The sequence below is a fragment of the Genypterus blacodes genome, unplaced genomic scaffold, assembly GCF_046128005.1.
Source record: "Genypterus blacodes isolate CSIRO-AG114 ecotype Tasmania unplaced genomic scaffold, CSIRO-AGI_Gbla_v1 ptg000044l_1, whole genome shotgun sequence".
Taxonomy (NCBI): domain Eukaryota; kingdom Metazoa; phylum Chordata; class Actinopteri; order Ophidiiformes; family Ophidiidae; genus Genypterus; species Genypterus blacodes.
Window position 1 is genome coordinate 8,155,468 of NW_027466857.1, and position 14,719 is coordinate 8,170,186.

A 14,719-nucleotide genomic window follows, 5' to 3' on the forward strand; every position below is an offset into this window, starting at 1 on the left:
GAGAATTTCAGCTCCCTATACACCAAACAAAGCTTCTGGGGCCTGCGGCTAATCACTGCCCTTTACCTGTTGTCATTCATCTAGAGGAGTCAATTGGTCTGCTTCTGCAGGGTGCAGAGGTAATTACTATTTGGCTGTGACTTACGTTTGGCTCTATTGTCTGACTCTGTGGCACACATGCGAGCATATTGGGGACTAGAAGCTCAAAGCTCATTCAGGAGAGTTCCACTTTGACTACACCACTCAATGTTCCCCCAGAGAGCGCCGACACAAACCAAACAAAGCCCCAGCCAAGACGAGTCAAGATCATCATCACAGCCAGAAACACCTGAAACTATTTTTATCCTTCGCTCCAAGTACTTTATTTTTGGAAATATCGTTTCAATGCATCCCGAGCAGAAGAATATTTTCCCTGTCAGTGTTTCTGGTTCCGTTTATGCTCGATGAGAAGAAGAACAATTTCACAATATTGCTGTCTAGATAATTTTCACAGATCTGCCTCTCTTCAAACTCCGAATTGTATTAATATTTAATCGCATTATAAATTGGATGAGGAATACAATTATGTAGGTAAATACACCTGTCCCCTCAAGCAAGAAATTGAGAAAATCCCCCAGCAAGTAGCTTTACTCTCAAGGTGAGATTTGGGAAATGAATGTATAAACTTGGGGAAGATTTGCAGCGTCGTAATCCACATTCCTATTCATCTGCTTCCCTCAGTATGTCAACTCGGTGGAACTCCTTTGAGAGGGTGCATAGTTATCCCTCCAACTTTCACTCTCTTGCCTCCTCTAACATGGCTTATGGACAGTAGGAACCACATTCATGAGTGCATTGAATTTCACATCATTTTACATTTACTTTTTCTATGCGTGTACCCAAGACTTTCTGCACTGTAAAAGAGGAGATATGATACAGATGTCCATGTTGTTATTTCCATTTAGGGGCAGACATGGAAACCTATTCAATTATTTAATGCGCGCACACATACACATAAATTCACTTCTACACTCCCATGCTGCAGCACCACCGTGCACACAAACTGGACAAAAAGTAGCATGCCAGCCTTATACTTCATGGGTGTGTTTACAAGCAGGTGTGTTAGACTGCCATATTATATTATAATTTCAGGCACACAGAGTTGTCTCACTGCATGCATTTCTATAGGTGTCAAGGTAATCTATTTTACACACTGTAATGACAAAAAGCACAACATGGCACCTTAATAGAATATCTTTATTATATAAAACGTGAATAAAAATAATTCCAGTGACCCTGAGCAGATGCATCTCATACATATTGCACATGTTGCAGTAAGAGCCATGTCAGAAAGCTACAATTGAATGTTTACGTATCGGGCCTCACTTAGCCGTTTGCACTCAAAAGTAGATCAACACAATGTGTCAGGCCTTCGTTCCAGTCTGTTGAAGTCTCAAGTGACTCCTGAGAAACAGAGCGCTGTACACACTTCCTTTCCTGCGCAGGAGAACACTTCCTTCCTGGCATCGGTGAAGCATGAAGAGAATCCTCAAACATGACGGATGGAGGGTCTCAAATCTTTCATCTACACCAACTCAGTATCCGCGGCTGCCTCTTCATGATGAGCACAGTCCGCCACACCTCTGCTCCCCCTGTAATGAAAGACTACGGCGGCGGAGCGGCATCGAGGCAGGAAGCGGATAATCAAATCACACAGGATTATGTGTCACATTTGACCTGTAAGGACCGAATCTCAGTACACAGCGATGCTATCCACAGTGGACTGTGTGGCTGTCAATATGTGTGTATGTGGGGGGGAAAGGGGAGTGAGAGGCACATACATTCTTATTCTTTCTGTATTTTTCTATTCGTCTATCTCGCAGACATTCCCTCAGCATCTTCCCCATATTTCCTTTGACAGCCTCCTTTCATGTGAAAGGGACTGTTAATGAATGTGGATGTGCACATGGAGAATGAATGTGTGGGTTTCAACCACTGCTTTCGCTCTGAGTGACAGGAGCTTGACAAGGCTTTAGAGGCTGGCTTAAGAGTAAAAAGACAAACATGGAACAGCTTTTCCCCCCCAGATGGCCACGGCGAACATGACAAACTACAGTCAGCAAGTTTGTGGAGGGAGCTCTTTGCTGAAGTATCACCACAAGGCATTTTGCACTGGAACTGCAGCTGTCTGACTAAAAAAAACAGTTCATTAATTTGGAAAGACAACCTTGTCTTTCCAAATTGCTTGGTAGCTTTGTTGGGTTTCTCAACAGGTCACAGTGCTCAGTTCATCTGCAAAAAGTAAATACAAAAACACAAAATTTCGGACCAAAGCCATCAGGCCAGAGGAGGAGAAACTCAATTTTATTTTTTTGCGATTCTTACTGGTTTACTTGGGGTCGTTTCCATCAACCTTTAGCTCTAATCTGCGCATATCTTCTTTGCACTCCAGACTAAATTGCTGTTTATTCCATTCTGTAGGTTTCAAAGCCCCAGCTTGGTGTTGAATGCTATCAGGGGGGAATGAGGGTCCCAGGATGCTCAACTCTGCTGCTGACACAACACTATTCCTGAAAGACCTGCTGCTTGATTTTCCCAAGCAAAATGTCACAGTAATTGTGAAGATTTATATCGAATGGAAACAGCTGACGAGGCCCCACGACTATCAGATCTGACAGACTTAATACGTGTTCAAATGTTGCCTGCCACGCGAAAGGCTCGACTGATTTTACCCGAAATGTTCCTCCTCAGTTGGTATTGACCCGCTCCTCATTCTTCACTTCCTTAAATTGAGAGTGATGTGGAACTTTTGGGTTGTGAAATTGTATTTTTAATAAACTGGAATTACTTCAAAACATGTTATCGCGGTGTTTGGCTACTGCTTTCAGAGCCTCCTCAGATGATATTTTTTAGAAGTCTGCACAGACACCTTTTACCTGTTTGTGATTGACAGCTGGTTTGTATCTTTCTCTCCCTGTCACAAGATATGTCAAGATAAAACTCACTATATCTTTTTTTGTGTATTTGAGGCTTTGGAACAGGTGAGTAGAGCTCATACTGTCGTGCTTTTAAGACACTGTCAACTCCATTCCTCCTTCTTTCTTTTATGGGAGTTTGTGAAGATGGGCAAAGGCCTGTCTGATAAGGACAAAACTACTGTGTGATGAGGTGAGCCTAATAATGATACAGCATTTATGATTAATTGCTTTATCAGGCATTCCCTCAGCATTTTACTTGAGTGATTATTCTTTGTTTGTTTGTTGATACCTGGCATTCCAACTTTGGTGCCTCGCAGTGTTAAAGATGGCAAAAATCTCAAAAAGCAAGAGAAACAAATTCACATCATCTTTAATCAGCCTCTCCTCTAAACTATCAGCATTTTTTCTGGTGGGCACTGTCATTGCACTAGTTGTTAATTTTGTATAGAGGGTTTGAAGAGTCTCCTGCAGCTCCCACGTCCCGTCTTCTCTTGCAATCGTAACCCACGAGAAATCTGGTAACAATGCACACATGCCAGAGAGAACACCTGCAGTCAGCGAGATACTTTAAACCTACAGGGAATTATTACCTAACTCTACATTTGACTCTCGCTTAGGTTCGTGTCATGGTTTTAGTCCTGCTGCATATGTTATGTGCGTTGCTCTAATCAGCCATATAAAACTGATAATCCAGCTGTTTGCTACCTGTCCATATGACACTCAAGTTAATGATGAACCGGTACAGAAAGTGTGTGTCTTGTTTGAACTAGTGGCCAAAAGGGTTACCACAATTATTGATTCACTGGTTTTCAACCCAAACACCATTCAAATCTAATTTACAGTTGTACGTGTGAAACTTACACCTATTCATCTATATTTTAAAAATGTACTTTCTGACACAACTTAGAAATAAGCGATCTTACTTTTTTTATGTGTGTATGTGAGTTTCTCTTGGCTACATGAAGGTAAGTTTAAATTTAAGTCATCATCTGAATCCGTCTGATTGAGCAAAAACTAAAGATTGGAAGGTTTTTGAAAGGTTTAATACAAGCCGAGTTAAAACAGTAAAGCTAAAAGGGGAAATGATCTATCTGTAGGTGCAATCACACTTTTGTCGAGTCACGGTGACATTTTCAACAATTATTATTGTTACTGTGGAATGTATAGATGAAACACCTGGATGGAATTGGGTGGCATTATTAAGCTCCCCATGCAATGTATGAACTTCTGCTGGTGTGATTTCCCCACGCAAAACTAAAGCTGGCTCAATACTTACAAGTTTTTTTCCCCCCAAACTTAAGAGGCATAGTCTTAGCAATGATAAACATGTACTGCCTGAGCGGTCTGACTTTTCCATTTGAGTTTTGGATGATGAACCTTGAGCTGTAATATGATCCTCAGAAGAGCCAGAGATGCTCAAGATACAAAGGAAACAAAGCAGATAGTTTTGACCTCATTTGTCTTTTCATGCGTATATTTTCACCTTTTACTTCACATGTGACACTCCACAAATTAAAACTGAAAATATACATATTTGTGTAGAGGATAGATTTAGCCCTCTGTCCCAATTCAGAGATTCCCAGCAGGAAATTCCTGTAAGTAGTATTTCCACTCAGGTCTAAAGTGCAAGTAATTCAACAGAGAGTTTGTCTTTGGGTCTGAATCCGTCCTCTGCTTTCCACCTTTGAAATGAGAGCAGGCTGGCGTGGGAGACATCTGTCTTGCTTTAATGGGTATCACAAATGTTTCAGTAATTCCACTCCATGTCAAAATTCCCTCCCCTTCTGCACACTCCCAAATTACAGTCAAAGGAATGAAGCTGGGACTCTTTGCCTTTTGCAGTCCGTGAGTATTTTCCCCAGCTCAGAGGATCGGAAAAAGGTTCCTCCCGTGGGTTTGCATTATGGAGGCCAGCTCTCAATCCAGCAGTCAACAGGCTCTGTGGAAAGATGTGAGTGAAATCCCTGCTACTTTTTAAATTTGGTTTCATGCACCTGTGCTGCTTGCACTTCATGAATGCATTATAATTAAAATTTGGTCTTTGCATGTATGGTGACAACAAAATCTGATCTGATCACCCTTAAAAAGAAAATAGTGGTTTTAAATGGAAAACAATAAATTAGACACTTAAACTTGGTTCCTGTGATATTTGAATCTCAGCTTTCTGTAAAATATGTCAGATGTCTGAATTCAAAGTAGGGAAACTTCATCTCTCGCTAAGTGATCCTGAATTTTCCCAGAGCAGCAATTTTTTCCGTCTAATTCCTATATGGCTTTTCTCCTTGGCTTTCTTTCTTCTTTCCCACTCACATTCTCAGCTTCACCTGAACCGCCGCTTTCACTTTATTCTTCTATATCCTTGCTTCTCACAGGCAAGGAGCAACCAAATACAGTGAGAATCGACTATATTTCCGACTTTATTATTGAGAAGGGGGGCAGGGATTTTTGGCTTCAAAATCCTTCTTATTTTCATTCCGTATTTCACTTGTTGCCGAACTTGTGCGCAATAGAGCAATAGGGGTATGTACCTGCACTGTGCTTTTATATTTTATGGAAAAAAAGCAGGATCTTAGCCTGTCCATCACATTCCTCTGGTGCATAAAATGGCAGCAGATTCATATCAAAAGAGAATTATAATGAATCAGAAATCATACGTGGCTTGCTTATTCCTGAGTAATTTGCTGTTTAAAATTCTTCATTAGTTGTCATGGTGCCTGTCTCATCCAGCCCCAGTGATATGGAACTATTGTCATCCTCTTTGAACTGGAATCAACGTGCCCTGTGTGATAAAGCGCTGCCTCTGCTTGTTGGGTTACTTGTTTTTCTGTTGTTTTTCTTGAAGAAGTTCTCCTGCTTTGCATGATAACAACAAGAGACTCCAGGCGTTTTTTCTCTACAAAGCTCAAGAGGAATTGCCTGGCTGATTCTGAACTCCAAGACCCCTACACACTGGTTGACTAATGCTTCCATTCTGTGTCTCTGTGACTGTCTCTCTCCCTGCCTGTCTCGCTCCCCCTGTCTGTCTCTCTGTCTCCAGTTAAATCCCACCTTCCTGTGAGTATTCTGCTCTATAGTCAAAGCACAGGCAGAGGTTTGGTCTGTCGTTAAGTTTCCATTGCTTATGCAACCCGTCACAGGATAGCTGATGATTCCAGCCATCTATTTTCCCCACTTGGAGAAATTCTGGATGTGGGTCTAATATAGCCCACTTACTTTTTTTCCCTCTTGGTGCTTTACAGAAGGCAAAATACAATGATGTGACTCATATAGTGGCAATGGCATTTTATATGAGCACTGTTGCATTTACTAATGAATGATAAAGGCATAATTGAAGGCTAAAGAGGACGATCTCAATCTTCAAAATGCAAAGGTAGTGATGACATTTTATTAAAGAGCTCTCAAATCTGCCGCAACCAAACCTGAGCCACAACAGAAAACAAAAGCTGCTTTATCGTCTTTTGAAGATGAGCGACACCGATTTTGCTAATGAAAGTTTGTTCAGCTTTTACATATCTACTTTTCTGTTGTCCTTCAAAAGTGGTCCAGTGTGAATGAGAAGCTTTCATTTCCTCCCTGCTGGAGCGCTGATGGAACAAAAGACTGTCTTTATTAATTTGTGGCCTTCAGCTCAGGGAATTGACTTCAGCGAGTTCTAATTTGTAGAAAAGTTTAATAAATGTAACCTTTATGTGGCACTTTCAGCAGTCAGCTCTCAGCAGGAAGATGGGTTGCAACATGCTAATATTATAAACCTATTTGGAGATACAGGGTTTTAACTTTTCGCCACTCTGGCTTGCTGACCTTACATAGACTTAATACACAAATTGAAACCCTACATGAACTAACTTAACTCATCTTAGAGCAAAATGCCACATAGAACCTCATAATACTCACAAATAATGTACAAACCAATAAACTACATCAAATTGCATCCACTGGATTGAGTGAAAATACAAAACACACTTCTCTTAAGGGTCTAATCTGTGTTCTAGACTGTTTACCATCTGAGTCATGCATCAATCCTCACTTGACCGTGTAATTTGGACCCCCAAATTGTCTGCAGGTTGAGGTGGGAAAGGAGAAGAAGGCTAAGTACCACACCTACCAGCGAGCAGCTCTAATTCTGGGTCTGCTCTTCCTTGTTCTGGCTCTCTGTGCCTTCAGCCTGCGATATCTCTGGAACCCAAGTCTGGGGAAGGTAAGACGAATCGTTTAACCCCATATGTTGCTACCGTCTGTAACTAAAGACAGATGAAAAGACACTGATATTCCACATCAACAAATCGTGTATAGATATAAAAGAATACAAATGCTTGTGAGGAAAATTGATGGCCACACAAAGAGCCAAATGCCGTCTCGGCAGTCTGTATTGTGTTCCGCTAGATTAAAAGATGTGTGCATTATGGGAAAGACAGCTGTGTTTCTGCTATGATGATGTTTGGCTGTCAGATCTATAATTTGATGAAATCTTGGACCAAGCCGCCAGATTTTTACTGCAAGAAATGTCGGCCAGTAGCATTTATCAACTCTGCTTTCGCATGGTAAACATTTCACCGAGCGAGATCCTGATACCTCAATGCGGAGATTAATTGCCGCTGACCAGCGTGACTGTAGTAGGGCTCAAACCTCTCAGCAATATAATTGGTGTAAACTCTTGTCCTGGCAATTCATCTTGTAAAATCCAATTTAATCACTCTTGATGGAGAACCCTTTTTCCCCTTTTCCCTCTGCTCCTTCCCCCTGATTTGAAGTGGCCAGAAATGCTCATTTACCCGAGCCAGAGGAAAAATATACAGTATCAATAATTTCACATCTACAAATTGGAGGCTTCATATGTTCTGGGCAGAGCTGCACAAAATGAGAGAAAATTATTAAAATTAAATGATGTTAACGCCGGACTTTTAAATTAATAATTAATAACAGATTGCAAGCTATACATTTGCTTTGTACTGTATATAAACAGTAAATGTCAGATCTCTAGAGAAGGAGAAACTAAATGTACCATGCAAGACATCGCTTGCTGCTACACAAACATCATTGTTATGGTGAATAGATATTAATTCGGGGAGCTTTGCCACTATTCCGCTCCCATTAAGATACAAATTTGAGCCTCTGACAGTATTGCCTGTATGCGTAGGTTAACCAGGGTTCATATGCACTTCCTACTCAGACGCCATTTTCCACGTTCTCTCCTTTCAACACAGATATAAATCACCTTTGAGCCATCTCCTTTGTCCTTGTTAAATATTTCATGCCGGAGGTAGAGCAGTCATTATTTCCACTTTAATAAGCTGTGATCATTCTCACGTGGCTCAAAATGTGTTGATGGCAGAGGTTGCCCAGGCGATGAATATCAAACCTGTAGACCCTGGGTTCTGCTTTAATGGGGTCTTGAGGGGGAGGCAAAGTCTCTGGCCTTCACATCACTGACTGAGATGGAGCCACTTCAAAGGAGATTCACCTGTCCGTCAGATGGGAAGCTCCCTCAGACGCAAGTCAGAAAAGCAAAACAGTGAAACTTTGCTATGCATCATCGGCGAAGATATCTGGGGACTGCAGACTTTGCACCGACTTTATTAGTTATCTCTACTTTTGCTCCTTCTCTTCTTCTTCCCTCTCCGTCTACTGTTTTATATATTTTACCACAGATGCACTATTTATTAAAAGAATAAAATATGTAAACAAACTGTATCTCGCTCCACACATTTGCTAGTTTTTGCTTATGGTCCCGTTTGTTGGTTTACCTAATGATAATGACAAAAGCTTTATAAGAGAATGTTTTTCAAAAATGTTGGGAAAATCAATGTTAATAGTGTCGGCTTGCAGTCAGATCACATCACAGCTGCTGTTGTGAATTGGAAGCAATAACAATGCAACCAAACAACAATGCTTGCCCATACCATACTGTAGTACTGTTAATGATTAATGAAATTTAATCATAAACTTTGGGCGCCTGACAGGTGAGTAATTACTCTAATCCTGCCAATTTGTTTACAAAATCTGAGACCCACGCTTCAAAATGCCTGAAAATGAGGAATTAAGAAAAAATGACATCCTTAAAAAAAGAACGGTAAATTAGTATTATTTAGATAATAGAAATGTGTAAACAATACAATCATCAATGCACAACTCTCAATAACCTAACAAAGCTCCAAATTGTTTCATTTCAATGCATTCTTTTTATATTCTTTTATCTCATTAAACTAAACACTGTTCAAAGAATGAATACCAACCAATTTTACATTTTCATACAAACAAAAAGGTAAACATGGTATCAATTACTACTTAGAGGTGGGTGTGATGAAAGTGGGAGGGGTGTGTGCGGTCTGTCCAGTTCAAAATGATCCTTTAAGTGTCCATGGAAATCCTTTGTTCTTTAGGGATAAATGCTGGGACATCCAGGTCTGAGTACTGTTCAGGGGAGCAGATTCATAGATCAAGAGTCTGGGAGGTTTGTGAAGTAGGGAGAGTGCAGAATGGGTTTACAGTTTGGGGGGGGGAAAACATTCCCGAGATAAAGAACAGTTCTTTTGCCGTATCCAAGCAGAATACAATGATAAAAAGGTAAAGAGATCAAACCTGCTCCAAGGATCAGCACATCATTCAAGAGAAACGCTGTTCCAGTTCAGGAACTCGGAGGAACTTCCTTTAACTCTATTTTGTTTCTCTGAAATAACTTTTCTCAGTTTACTTTAAAGTCCTAAAAGAAGGATTTTCATCCACATCTATCACGCTCACTTCTTTTTTCTCCTTCCCTCTTTGTTCTCCTTCACTCTGAGGTGCCTTTGCTTATCTGATCACCTTCCTTGGTATCTTCCCCCCTACCTTTTCCTACACACTGGTACACATTTCAGCCAAATGCCACACACTGCAGGCATTTTTGATGAAGTACCAGATGTCTTAAAATACAACAAATTATACACACATACTGCCAGACAGTTAAATGGATTTTTCACCAGCAATTACACTTTGAATAAAAAATAGATTTAAAAAAGAAAAGTAATGCATTTTAGCCACTGGCAATTATCAATATCAGTAAATGTTACATAAATACTTAACTCTCATTTAGTACAACTACTACACATATTAAAAGAACACTTTCAGTTTGTTGATAATAATAGAAAGGTATCTTTATAATAACAGCTGTATACTACAACATGACTCCAGCCACTTGTCAGTCTATTCTCACATGTCAGCAGAGAAACGTGACCTCGTGCCAGCTTGGTATAAATCACCATGGAGAGGTAATTTGCTCTGTGTGTTGTATTTCAATGTGACATGATAACCACTTGGGAACTTCTTTTAATTACCTCCAAACATATGTTGTTACAAAGGCCTGGGGAAGATACTTTGCTGTCTCGTCCTCTCCCTGTGTGTGTGTGTGTGTGTGTGTATGTGTGTAAGGGCGTGGTTGTGCTTGTGTCAATGTGATTGTATATGTATTACACTGCATTGTGTGTATATCGGTGTGCAGATTAGGTGCCTGCATTCTCGATTGGCTTACGGCAAATTTCTGTTTACTATGTACTCATTATTGTTCTGGGCCACAAGGCTCGCCGAGGGATTTTGCCTCCTTGTAAATTAATCCTCTGTTATTACCAGTTTACATCAGCAACTCTATGAAAATAGAATCTGGCTGGTGAATCCAATGTGAAAATGAATAGTTTTCTCGATGAATTATTTGAAAAACTACATTGCAGGAAAAGGGATAGATTTATCTATCTAGCTTTTGATGTCTGTGGTATACAATGTGTGTTGTGCACAGAGGAAAAAGTCTTCGTTTCTCATCATCACAGTGATATATTCTGCATTTTTAATTCATAAACCACTTTCAGGGAGATTATCTCCACATGGGCAGGCAGAGCATTTGCGAATCTGCACACATTGTATACATTGTCAACAAGTTTTTTTTCCCGGGGAACCTTGAATAGCTCTCAGGTGCTGTTGGACTGGCTGGCAAAATTGCCTGAGAAATACATGAATGTCAGACCTGAGGAAAGTGCTCCATTATTCAAGCTGAAATTGCATTGCTCACCTTGATGCCTTTCCTTCCCTGGTCCCAAGGTAGCTGCTGTGCCGCTCCTCCTGATGGCCTCTTAGAGGCCTCGCTGTCACAACCGGATTCTTTAATGAACATAGCTGCACCTGCTGCTTTTGCATCGGTCACAGGTGTAAGACTTTTCAAGGCCGGGTCGCCCCACCTTTGTTTATTTATTGCTGGTAGGCTGTGTTGTGACAGTCCCCTCACTGTCCTGGTGTCAACAGGCAACCGGGAGGGTTGACGGAGGATTGATACGATACCAGACGTGATTTGATTCTCTATTCTCCCTGTGCAGCCACTTTTTTCTAGTTTGTCTCCAAGAATAAAAGGAGGCAACACTAACTTATCATTACACTCTGTTTGTTACCCTGTTTGTTTGTTTAGCCGCTTGTGGAGGAATTATTATTCTGGTAGAGCAGTGGGCCTTATCTAAACAGCTGGTTTGTCAGGACCTTTTGGGAGCCATGCCCCTCAGTCTGTAATCTTTTCTGTTTTTGCATGTCAAGCTCTTTCATTCATTAGCAGACCAGTGTCCACTGGTGTTTCTCCCTGGCTGTTAAATTAAGTCGCTAAGGGCTTCCTCCTAAGATGATGCATTATGCCTGCTACTTGGTGGGGGGACGACAGGATGCAGACCGGAAAAAACAAAACAGAGCTGTTTTAAATTGTTGCCAGTGGAACGCCAGAGGTAGCAAAGCTTCATGGCGGCTGTGGCACATTGCCTTCTTCTGGGATGGTGACTGGTACAGAGAGCGTGACAGCACTGCAAAGCCCACTGGGAGTTATTTATTGTGCCACACAGCATTTAATAGAGTTTGTGATTTTCTTTTAAAATCTCTTTTTAATTGCCAGGACTTCATTTGGCTGAACTACCTTCATGTACAGTGTGCAGTGCAGAGGTAAACGGATACAATTGTCCCTTTGTTCCCCAGACTCAGTTTCTCCTCTCCGTCTCACCAGTGTGACTGCCAAGTAGACTTCTCTGCTCTGTTGTACAATTTAGAATGTGATTGAGCTTTCACATCCACTCTCCCTGTAAGCCACTCTGCTTCTATCCTCAACTTGCATTCACAGCCACAACACAACACAACACAAGGAGGCTGCAGACTCACAGTTTGGAGTAGAGCATAGTGGAAATAGTTGCTTCATCTGTCTTTTGTAAACATATTCCAGGCAGTAGATCAAGACATTTGGGGATATTTACCTCTCTATGTACTCAGATGGACCTGAATCTGTATCCTGATACTTACAAAATAGCAATTTCTGCTGCTTTGCCTTTATGTCAGCAAGGGTTGGTTACATTGACTTTTATCATTGACCCCATTAGCCTCCATGCACAGGAGTATAACTCTCTGATACGATTGAAAATGTGCAGGGATGTAGTGACATAAGATTCAGAATACACAAAAATGCAATGTCCATTCTTTATTTGGTTTTAAATGCCTAAGCTTCACCTTGTGATCTATGGACCTAAAGCAGAAAAGCTCTACCAAATATTATATTATCTGTTTTGCGTGTGTTCACATTCATTCAATATAAATGTTGATTTTGTTTGATTATTCAACAATTTTCCAACAACATACATCGCTGTAAATCAGAGTGAAGCTTATAGACAACTACTCAGGATGAATTCTTGTAAATCTGATGTTTAGGTTACTGACTGTAGATACACTGTATCATCCATCTTAGTACAGCATCACGTATACAGATACTGTATACGTACAGTAGACGACTCTTCGGTTGGTTGGTTGGTTTTATGAGTTACTAATGGTCTAATGGTTTCAAATCAGGTCAAGATAGCAAAGATTACCTGCAAGGGTCTATTTGCTCGCTATTTACTAATAATACCATATCTGCCATATTTATACATCAGTTAATCTCTATCTCCACAGTGCAAATTTAAAATCTGCATTTAATGCTGTTCAGATTTACATGCAGATATGTTGGAATATATGCTATTTATGATCAAAGACAATTATTCACCCATATACAACCGCTCTGATGAAGACGAGATGTGATTTGACTGGCCATGTGTGACTGAATCCAACACAAATATTTTCCATGGCACACAACGACAATTGATTAGATTAGATTAGATTAGATTAGATTAGATTAGATTAGATTAGATTAGATTCAACTTTATTGTCAATGAGCAAGTACAGGTACAAGCCAATGAAATGCAGTAGCATCCAACCAGAAAGTGCAAAAGTGTACTATTATATATACAGAATACAGAATATATACAGAATATATACAGAATAAACTATATACATTATACATACTATATATACTAACTATAATTATAAATTAATAAATATGTAAATAAATAGTGCAAGGAGTCTTAGTGCAAAACGGAAGTGAAATGGAAATGATCAGTGCAAACAGAAAGTTGTGCAAATTGCAGTGGAGTGCAAGATGATGCTAGATAAAAAATCATTCACTACTTAACACATCAATTTTATTCTATGTGCTCTGAAATATGTTTTTTTTTTGTATGGGATGTGGGGTTTTCCAATAAGTGTCATGAGTACTGTTGATGGATGCCAGCTGCTGCTCCGCTGGTGTGTCTCATTTTCTCAGAAAATGTACTTTACTTTGTCAGCTGATGTGATAAAGCTTTTCAAGATCCTTTTCATGGTAATCATGGTGGTAACACGCTGACCCACTGACCTGGAAGAGCAGCTTGAGAGTGGATTCATATTAAATAGGGGAAGATGAGAGATACTTGTTTGAATTTTCTGCTCTTCTCGATAATAAGTGGAGGTGGCGCACTGTGACTGCCTTCTCCTTGCCAACTACACCAGGGGTCTTTTCGGCAAACTGTCCTGTGGGGTTTGGTACACATTAACGTTTTTAATCACAGAGGAACAGATGTTTATATTGTTTCTCAATTAGGCTTGAGGTCTGGAATATGACACGTGACAATGACACGATTAAAAAGAAAACTCCAAAAATGCTTTAAAGCGTAAGAAAGTGAAACTCCCAACAGGTCTGCTTTATGAAATTAACAGTAAATGCCTGCAAATATTGTATTATAAACTAATCATAGGATAATGTAAGTATAGAGCACGTATACATAGCGTAAGATGACATTTTAAAATGTAATTTCTGTTCCCTTGGATAAATTCAAGGGTCGCTGAAGGTCATGCATGTAATCTCGCCTAAGGAATGTTCTTTCATGTACCTCTACCCCCTTGATAAATTGCTGTTACTTTCATGCTTGAAAATCCAACAATCGTAAGACCGCAAGTTATACTTCCCTGAACATGGAGTATTTTATCCAAGGTATGGCTCACAGTTTATTAACATCGTAGTTTGTTTGCAGTTTTATTCATTGATATAAATTAAGACTAGTGAATGCATGAATCTCTAATAGTAATAGACAAAAAAATTACACTTGTGTTATTTAAGGGGAAAACTAGGCTCTTTTCAAGTCATACATTAGTCAGACTTTGACATTATATTAAATTAGCAGTTTAAAATGCCATTTTCCTGTAACAATTCATATTTAGCCTGTTCTATTTCCAAAGCAATTGTCACATAAGCAGAGTACGATAATTTAAGATAATTTAAGGTCAAGGAGTTGTTTCGCTTCACCCGTAAGCACTTCACTATTAATAAAAATGCTAAATCTCCACTTCATCCTCTCAAATATATTGTTTAGTGTTGTTGTTTATCTTGTGTTAGGAGTGTCTATCTAAATTGCAATAGCCTGCCCACT

At 39.9% G+C, this 14,719-nt stretch overlaps 1 protein-coding gene across 2 annotated transcripts in view; it reads left to right on the top strand.

Moving 5' to 3' along the window:
• The first annotated feature begins 4,764 nt into the window (after positions 1 to 4,764).
• Positions 4,765 to 14,719, top strand: part of tnmd (tenomodulin) — a 41,648-nt gene continuing 31,693 nt past the window's right edge. For both annotated transcript variants that reach the window (XM_076149211.1, XM_076149212.1), the window contains exons 1-2: positions 4,765 to 4,908; positions 7,021 to 7,155. In XM_076149211.1, the coding sequence (XP_076005326.1) occupies positions 4,861 to 4,908; positions 7,021 to 7,155 (183 nt within the window). In that variant the 5' untranslated portion in view covers positions 4,765 to 4,860. The remainder of the gene's footprint in view (positions 4,909 to 7,020; positions 7,156 to 14,719) is intronic.